Source organism: Halyomorpha halys, unplaced genomic scaffold (assembly GCF_000696795.3).
Source record: "Halyomorpha halys isolate HHAL.00 unplaced genomic scaffold, Hhal_1.1 Scaffold216.1, whole genome shotgun sequence".
NCBI lineage: Eukaryota > Metazoa > Arthropoda > Insecta > Hemiptera > Pentatomidae > Halyomorpha > Halyomorpha halys.
Window position 1 is genome coordinate 133,231 of NW_027114440.1, and position 10,453 is coordinate 143,683.

Below are 10,453 nucleotides of genomic sequence, written 5' to 3' on the forward strand. Positions count from 1 at the left end.
TATATACACTTATACCTAAAGTAAAAAAATAAATCTAAATATGCGAGTTACGATATTGATTTTATGCTAGGAAATTCTGACCTTTTTTTTAAAATTTAAAAATACCACAAGAGATTGGTTAAATCTAAAAACAAAAAAGAAAAGGTAGAAATAATACTAGGCTCCTATTGTACTCCCAAATTAACTATACATTCAATTTAATTAGAGTAAATGTTTGAAATCTGAGGAATAAATCCCTATATTATAGTTATTATAGAATATGACGAATAAAGTATCACCGGTGTCATACGTCAGAATCATTTATTACCATTACTGAAACGCGTTCCTCTTGTTTTTTTATTTTTCGTTTCATTTTTCTCCGTTTAACTTTATTTCCGCATTTATATCCTTTAATTGAATAAATAATCGAACAAAAACTTTTTTTTAATATAAAAGCCTAAGATATAGAAGAAATGAACTTTGCATCTACACATTAACAGATAATATTCTTGTACAGCAAAGGATACTGTCGGATTATATTTTGTACAATTGGCTTTTGGGGTGGTACAGATATGACGGTGTTGCTCGTTTTATATTTTCATCCGTTTTATTGGCTTTCGGATCCTCCTAAATCTTCAATGGGCATAAGCCCATTTCCGGCTTATCGGTCTGCTTCCGAAAGGGGTCGTTAAACCTTCTCGTAAATTGCTAGAGAACTATATCCGGTTGTCTACTTCCTTATGTGCTTGGCTAAGAAATGGCTATAAATAAAATAAAAAATTGCATAGAATTTGTCGATATATAAACCTCTATGGATATTTTTACTTTATGTGCTTTACTATATCGGTTATTTTATCTATTTACTATTTTATTTTATCTCTTTTTCTACCACAACAACATATATTATGATCTGATATGAACCTACTTCTTTGACATTTTCAGTAGCTTTGCTAAACATAGCTACTAAACATATCCTGAAATTTTCTTCCAATTTTTCAATAAAAATTTCATTTTGAACTAATATCTTTTTGGAAGTTTGGATTTAAAAGTTATAGGTGGCCTCAAGTTACGAAGTATAAAGTGGGGTAAGTATTACGGGTCGTTTCAGAATGTAGATTTAAAAACTCGCACAGTTTCAACAAATGAGTTAATCCTATCTCTCCCCCCCCCCCGATAAATTTGAAAATGGATTTTACTTTTCAATATTGTGAGTAAATTTTTCACTTGAGCTATAATGAGGACATTTATTTTGATTTTAATGTTTTTTTGAATATTTTAACCATTAAAAATATATATATATATATATATAAGCAGTTGAAAACTTATACATAAATTTAAAATGTACTATTTAAAAAGTTCTCTAAATAAAACATGAAACTTTTTACAGTATCGACAACTACTGTTTTTCGTTCTAATTCTTCTATTGTTCGTAAAACTATTCAAATATATAAATGTTCTAAGATGTCTAAAACTGAAATCAATAAACAAAACATTATTTTTTTTCTATTTTACGAAAAAAATATATCATAAGTAAGTTGTTGAAACATTGAATTGTTTATTTATTAAAAATAAAAATGATTTCAGACTTCATATAACCTAAATATGATTCAAAAGTGTTATAAAATAGTAAGTAATATTACTTCTAAAAATATTTAATGAAATTCTTAAATTAATATAACAAGATTATTTAGGCTTAAAAATTCCTTTTTAAATTAAATATGCAATTTGTAAACTGAATTATAAATTACAATGTAGAACAAATACGTATTTTTTTTGTCTCTAAAACTAAATTTCTCTTGTGAATTTATATTACAAGATTGATTTGATTAAGTAATGATTTTAGGACCCCTCGTTTATCCGCATCCCTATAACATATAAACAATTTTTTTTTCTTACTTAAAACACTAAAGATATTTTTTTTTATCTTTGATCCTAAGCGTTCCTCTCATATATTTCAGCGGATATTATTTTATATTAGTATTACATTATGTTGTTGGTATTATATTATAATTAGTATTAAATCTGCCTATTCGCAAACTTATATAAAAGTTTAATAGATTCCTAACGAACATCGGCTACGAAGCAAAACCTAATTGAATAACAAATCGCTACACTGAAAGGCTTTCTCTAATTAAGAAGGCTGTGGTTCCAAACGAACTCAATTATTAAAATATTTTAATTATTACCGAACCTTTTTGATGCACGCTACAGTTGCCTGATCAAAAGGAATTTCGCACTGACGATATTTCGGCTTCTCAAAGCTTTTGAGATTCAAATAGTGCAGAACTGAAGATTTTAAGTATAATCTGAAGTAGAACCCAGGCCATTGTTTCATTTTCTTCATTAGAATGAAATTCTTAATGTAATGCTTCTTATGTGTTGTGACGAGAGGGTTTTCGTGATCAAAAATATTAGCCCTTAACCCACTCACTAAGATCTAGTGACTAACACACAAAAGTAGACATTTTCCAGAATTAATAATTTTACCGCACTCTGAATGGGTTCATAAAGCATTGGTTCGGTTTTAATAATATAAGCTGAAAAATGAACTTACATAATACAAAGAATTAATAATATAATTGTATAATATATATGCTTATATAAGAAAATGATAAATAGTCAAATAAAATAATCTTTCCAATTGCTTAATATAATGTATAATATTTTTAAAATAAAATAAACCATTTACTCCTTATATTATAAAAAAATGTATGTATTCAAAATTTTAAGAATATTATTCCTAATAATAATATTTCCAACTAACGAAAGAAATAAAATAGCTAAAACATAAGCCTATCTTTATATTTTTTATAAAATAGAAACAAAATAAATAACTTTCTAATTTATACATATATATACTCAGAGCCTGCTAACCGTAAATCACTCAAAGTAGATGAGTTAATGGTATGAAGGTTCCTTTCGTAGATATTACCACGATGCACCAATATCTTGCCTATATTGATTGATACTTGTCGATAAAAGCATGTTGAAATATTATAGCTTATAGAGTCTTAGTTCTTCACAGACAACACAACAACAAAATGGTGATTGGTGGAGGGCCGGTGGTTGGTTGGAGTCACTGCGTGGTGTATGAACGCACCACAAAACAACACAGCTCCGGAGAGCTTCAGTAAATGCAGAAAAATGAAGTAAAGTCAAGTGAAAAGAAACGAATGAGATTCAAATATGAAATTTAACTTTGAGCCTTAGCAAAAAGTCACAAATAAAATCATTCATATGTAGCTGATCTAGCCCGTTTTATTTTTTATCATCTCTGAAATGAGATGGAACGGAAGAGGGGAAGGAATAGGAGAAGAGGAAGGAGTGGAAAGGTGGATTATCTAGTGTTAACTGACACCTTAAACAGGCTATTTTCGTACATTTCCCCCCCACTTCTTCGTTACTTTGAAAGATTTAAATAAAAATCGTCTTATGGCGACTCCAGAAGAAAAATGTATTTGTATACATAAGCTAATCTTTTTCGACACTCGGGCATTGCACTTTGCTAATTCTAAAGAGTCTATTGCATAATGTACACTTATTTGTTTATTCATTTATTTAATCAAAACACCTCCAATAGGTGATTCCACCTTTGATAGGTGTTTATTACATCCCAGTTTAGAATATCTAAATTATTACACACTTCACGAGTGGGAGTAACTACAGAAATAACATTATAAAGTAAGACGAGAAAGGGTATTTTCGCAATATAAAAATAGTAACTATTTAGATTGCTCTGTCATATAAGTTGTGATTATATTAATAATTTTAAAAATTAAATTATTTTATTTTTTACAGTTTCGTACGATGAAAAATTTTGATCAGTTTCATTTATTTTGACCTGGTTGGTTATAGTAAGTGGTCTACGATGTAACCTGTAAACGACTTAAAACAGATAAACGTAGACTGCCTATATTATAGATCAAAGTAGATGATAAATATTTAAAGAGGAAGAACATAGACCGCTTAGAAAAAATAAAGGACTTATTGAACTTTAACTTTACTCTAAAGCCTTCAAATACATTTATCAAGCAGATTACATTTTACTGACAAAAATCAGATCAAAATCTTTACCTTCTTACTGTTAAAATTTACAAGGAAACAATTTTCTAATGAAGTAATCGAAATATTTTAGTAGTAGTTCTTTCTTTATTGTTTTAATTCGAATTGGTGACTTTTTTCTTTCTTTCAAGTCCATTTTAGGGGTGTGTTTCATAATGAAAGCTAATATTATTAGTTCATAACTACAAGTGTACAATTTACAAATCTCGTACAACCAATAATACTTTTTGATTAACTATATGGATGGCTATTAGTGATATTATTGGAGCTAAAAAGTAAAAAATAATAAATTAGCGTCATCTTTGTTAGCGAAATCGTACCAATAACTAACTAAAAAAACTAATAGTAGTGGTTTGTACATTATTATGAAAGGAAATCCAGGTTATACTTGTCATTCAATGGCCTACTACTTCCACCGAAAACATTTGGTTAAGAACTGCCGTTCTGATATCAGCCTGAAGGCTAGAGCCACATTAGAAGGAGTACCAGGATGTGTCTTAATGTAGCCACTCACACCCAGGTGTCGCCTCTCTACGGGAACTCAGACGAGTTCCTGTGGAAATGATGCCATCTCCATTCTTTCGGCAAAGACGTCTTCCCCTTATGAGGCTGGGTTTAAAAGGTTCTGTCTGCTGTATATACTTAAAGGAGCTATCTGCAGAAAATACTTATGTGGCTCTGTATACTCGCGACTCTATATAGCTTATATTAACTGAAATGTTCCTGCTGAAATCTCATAGATCTGTACATGAAGGATTTTTTTGGCGGACTGCAAATTTTCGTTAAGAACCAGCGTGTACGAATCATTTGAAACATGAAAATTGGAAATCGGAGAAGGTGTTCGCTTAAAAAAGTTTATATCAGAATTGGACTGGCTAAAGATATTTAGTATTGTACCATAAACCGGGGTATTTTGTTCTTCCGGGGTAACTATTGTTGTACGGTAGTATTAAAGTTCAAAATCATGAAAATCAATATCACTCCTTGTTTGTGAGCGCTTTTAGGAAAGTTAATACCAGTTAAGAGGATATAAAATTAAATTAAATTAGATAAACATTTAATATTCATATTAGGCCCTGAGCAGAATTGTATATAATGAATAATAATTAACAACTCATCCTAATGGCGATTGCGGCGAATTATAGTTGGCGGGTTATTCGGGGGGCCTCTGGTAAAGGAAAGATTATTTTCCTTTAAGGTCGGTGGCGGTGGTCGGTGTCGGTGGCGAGCTATTCCGGTACTTCAGTCCTCATGGTCTCAGGTGATCAATGGTAATAAATAAGGGGACTTACTGATTGAAGCGTCGTGCTAGTCTCGGAACTTCTATACCTATATCTTCTGGGCTTACAACGGCGTTTATGGTAAGGCGAGGTTGAGGAAATTTCAGGTGACAGCCCTCAGGCTTTCAAGCAGTAAGGACTTCTAGCTTCTCCTAGTAAGCATCAAAAGACAGCAGCAGTGTGTTCATCTGGCGATTCAAATTTCTAAAAATACCAGGGTGGGGTGAAAGCACCCTCCTTAGCGGTAGCCATCTGAATTATCTAAATTGACTCATATATGGTTCGCGGAATTTGTAAGGCACTGGAGCAATGACGCGAAATTCAGTTGATTTTATTGAATACTGAACATCCCTTCCCTCTGGCACGGAAGCGGCATTATTGAGGTACTATTGGTATTAATGTCTTATTTGGGGACATTTTCGTTGTCGGTGAATTATAATGTAAAAATATGCACTTGACGGGGTAACAAGTTTTTTATGTTTTCTGTGGAATAGGTCCTCCCAGCACCACCCATCGTCTGCGACCACTTGATGTGGCAGCCTTTAGGCCGTTGAAGATTGAGTGGCGTAAAGTATTTGAATGAAGAGATCAGGCTCTGGTCCCTCACGGTCCAGATAGACACCTTCTCAGTTGACATAAAACTATGAGAAATTACCGTTTCAAGTTAAAGTTTACCTAGTTTAATGATTTAACCTTTTCCTTCTGAGTGCCTAAAGCTAATTTTGTTTAAAAATGTTTGTGATAAAGGAAATTGGCAAATGTTACTTATACTGACTGAGCCACTAAGTAAGTACCAAGGCTCTACATTATATTTGGATAAAGTTACTTTTTAGATTTCACTGATTAATTAATACATTCCTCAATGAAGTCCAAACAGGAATCCAAGACTTATTGTGCATATAATGTTTTAAGACGTGTAATAAATGAAAAAAGATAACGAAATTGATTTTAGACCAGAATAAAATGGTTTTAGTCCGAAATCTGTTTTTTAAAATTTAGGTTGTTCATCAAATAGTTTATCTTATCAAGAACTACAAACAACAACAAGCGTATTTTGGGATCAAAATTGTTCATTATCAAAGTAACCCCGCATGATGGGATAAGGAGGGCTGACGTTTTGTTATATTAATAAAAAGTCAGCCCTCCATCTTCCCATTAAAACAAAAGATGGCCTTCTCCCCCCCCCCCCCCAACGTCTAGTTAAAGATAGCATATTCTTTCAGGTGACAATTTGAAAATGAGATATGTAGCGATCGTTTGATATAAGAATTATTAAAAATGAGGGAGCGATATTACCAAATATGCAAAACGTGTAGTAAGTAGCCCAGGTTTACGATATCATTTCAATATTTTGAGCTCAAACTATTCTAAATAGTTTTGGAATATCACTGTGTAATTTTAGTAATAAAACAAAGTCTTTAGCTCAAAATTTTGTTAAATTAGCACAGAATTATAAACTAAACACATTTAAAACAATTATTTTCAGGATCTTGTGCTTGACATGCCACTTTCACGGAATTTAGTTGAATAATTTGAGCTATCAAAAATAAACATCGGCTGAACCGTTAATCTAAACATTTCATTATTTCTGTTCTATGGCTAGTCTGGTAAAATTAATAAGTAAATATGTAAAAATAAATTTTCATAATGTTCATTAGCGACGATACCGTAGAATGCTTAGTTAATAATATTAATTTCAGTTTTTAATTTATTTATTTATTTCATTCTCGTCTTATTGTTTGTTTGAATATTTGTTGCTATTTTTCGTGTTTTCATTCAGTAATCTTTATCCTTGTTTTGATATAGCCCTTTGGACTAAAACGATGATTAATGGGATAATGACGGGGATGAATAGGATGAAGAGATATAAAAGAGAAGAACATCCACAACATTAGCTGGATGTCCTCGTTAGAAGAAAACAAAAAATGGGTAAAAGGCCAAAAAATTGAAGAGACCATCCCACTGCATAATCTTCTACTTAGTCCCGACAGCCACTGGCCTCTTCTTTACCTTCATCCAATTCCTTCCTTCTTCATTTGTTTTTATTTGTCCTCTCTAGATTCATTATTCATTTAAAACTCCATAGTTTAGTTTTGTAAAATACTTGTTTTTAGGTTGGTATAAGAATTTTCTTTTGTTAAAAATTATAGGACTAATAACTTGCATTAAAGATAAATAAAATAATAAATTGATGCTAATGATCCACAGAAGATCTTCTATACATTGTATATAAAATCTTATCATTTGCATATCTTTAATTATTTTAGGTTTATTTTTTTTATTTTATCGAATTCAAATATATTTTAGTATAAATACAGTAAGTCATTTTTTTTTATATTTTAATTTTTTTTTTTCGATTACCACCCGACTGTATGATGAATCATATCCATTTTTATGAAACAAAAATTTGAATCTGTATGTATAGAGTTTTTTAAATATTATTTTATTACTATATTAATATTTAATATTGATTTTCTAAGTGATGAACAATTTTTGAGAGGATATTTGTTGTATTGTTGATATCTATTAGATCTTTCCGATAAACTGAAAAAATTGCGAAATGTATTTGTGGCTCACTATATATTATGAATAATAGTTTGAAGGTTCCAGAGTTATAGTAAAGGATTCAAATGCATAAAATCCATCTCACCGAACATATATTTGCAAATTACATGCTCCGAGACAACGAAAAGAAGTTGGCATCGAGACCTAATGTAGAAATGTGATTGGAGTGCTGTCTATGGGTAGTAAGTCTGTAAGCCACTGTAGTAGTACTAACAATATATTTCTTTTTTTTTCTATTTTTAATTTAAATTTTAATAAATAAATATATTGAGTAATGATTTCTAATAATAGAAATAAATTGAAAAAAAAAAATGACTATTCAATATCTGATTTTCATTGATTATTTTTTTTTCCGGTGGGCTCTACAGACCTTGTAGTTTTTTAGGCGCCCGATCCAACCTTCTCCACGCTTGCCTATCTTCGGCTACTTCTTTCCAGTTTGCTGCATGCAACTATTTTGCATCTTTGTTTATTTTGTCTATCTATCTGGTTTCAGCCTTACATGTTCTCTTGCCAACTATCCTGGCATTCATTCTTTTGTAGAAGCGTCCTGATTGATTCCTTCTAGCCACATACCCCTAATTATTATATCAATATGATTGCAAAAAATAACCATAGTTGTTACTAATAAAAGTGTTGGAACAAAGAGTCTTTAGTCGTTTAGATATACGTAATGCGTTTAAAAGAATGCATGTAACTGTGAAAAAAACATTTTATTTTATTATAATATTATTAAGTTAGTAAAATTAATAAAGATATATATTTTGGCCTAGGTACTCCCCTGCTTCACAGCGAGCCCCCCTGGACCGAGCGGTTGGCGATCTGAGAGAACCTGCAACGGACAGGAGACCTGCCAGGACACCTTGCTCACCACGACTGCTGCTTCCGTAGTCGTCTCTCCTCCTGTAACTCATTTCAATATTAATCTATTTTAATCTATAATGTATTCGTTATTAGTTTTCAAGTATATTTGAACTATATAGTAAGGGTTAAAATTTGAAAAATACAGTTACGTGACTTACTTCAGACATTCAAGGATCCTTATATGTTTAATATCGATCTAATAAACACTAATAGAATAATTTCGGAAATTTGTAAGGATTAACATTCATAGAATACTTTTATGGTGAAGTAAGTGAATGAATACTTCTGCAGCTGATAACCTCTACCTCATTTCTATGTTTTTCAATTCATATGATGCAACAAAGTGCACTTGACGGGGTAACATTGATCACCAAGTGTTTTGTGTTTTCCGTGGAACAGGTCCTTCCAATGCAACCCATCGCCTGCAACCACTTGATGCGGCTGTCTTTAGGTCGTTGAAGGTTGAGTGGCGTAAGGTATAGACTGAATGAAGAGATCCAGAGTCTCTCACCGTCCAAATAGACACCTTCTCAGTTGACATAAAACTATGATAAATTACCATTGCAAGTTAAAGATTACCTAGTTTAATGATTTTACCTTTTTCTTCTGAGTGCATAGAGCTAATTTTGTTTTAAAATATTTGTGATAGAGGAAACTGGCAAATGTGACTTATACTGACTGAGCCATTAAGTGCCAAGGCTCGATATTATTTTGGAATATAGTTACGTTATGTATGTAACTGTTTTATTCTTACATTTATCTATGAAATCCGAACAATAATTCAAGACTTACCGCGAAAATAATGTTCTAAGACGAGTAAATAGAGGAAAAAAGAAAATTAAATTTTCGATCAAAATATAATATTTTTTTTATCGGAAATTTGTTTTTTTAAATTTAGGTTGCTTGTTACCAGCAAGAACAGCAAACAATGAATTAATCGCAGATGACGGGATTAGATTAATAAAACAAAAGATGGCCTTCTCCCTCCCTCCCCCCAACGTCTAGTTAAAGATAGCATATTCTTTCAGGTGACAATTTGAAAATGAGAGGTGTAGATATCGTTTGATATAAGAATTATAAAAAAAAAACTTGAACAATGAGGGAAGTATAGTACCAAATATGCAAAACCTGTACTTTAGTAAAGTTACGGTATATCGATATAAAATGTCTTACTAATTAGCAATTCTTACAGTCATCCAAGCTAGGAATAATGAGCGATTTTGATGAATTTGCCTTCACTGAAGACAGTTCATGTATCCTTTGAAAACAGAACCTCATTTGTCAAGCAGGACAAAGTAGAGAAGGAAATGGTCAATGTGACCCCTTCTAGGCTGTCCAAATACACGCTGCACTAAGTAAACTGCGATGAGAGACTAGCACTCATAGCAATATATTGCATAAAAACAACAAACGATCAGCTGTATCATTAGTTCGTTGTTGTTGTTAGTAATTGCAACTATATTTCCTTGGAACTTTACATTATTTACAAACTAAAAAAATTGACTCATGAAGATTTGAATTAAAACTACTTTTAAATTTGATACAATTATTAATTATACTAATTGTATTTTATTAATCGATTTAACATCACAGAAATTCATAAAAAATACAATTTTTTCAATAGATAGTATACGATATATTTGATTTAGGTGTACTTTAAATATAAAATACTTTATATATAGGGAGATGGTCAGGGTTGCGGT

General features: G+C 31.3%; 1 protein-coding gene across 1 annotated transcript in view; it reads left to right on the forward strand.

The window, feature by feature from the left end:
- Window positions 1-10,453, forward strand: part of LOC106679734 (prolactin-releasing peptide receptor) — a gene marked incomplete at its 5' end in the record, with an annotated part of 234,521 nt that overhangs the window by 55,826 nt on the left and 168,242 nt on the right. Inside the window, 1 exon segment of the mRNA XM_067051628.1 lies at window positions 8,660-8,791. Within this exon segment, the coding sequence (XP_066907729.1) occupies window positions 8,660-8,791 (132 nt within the window).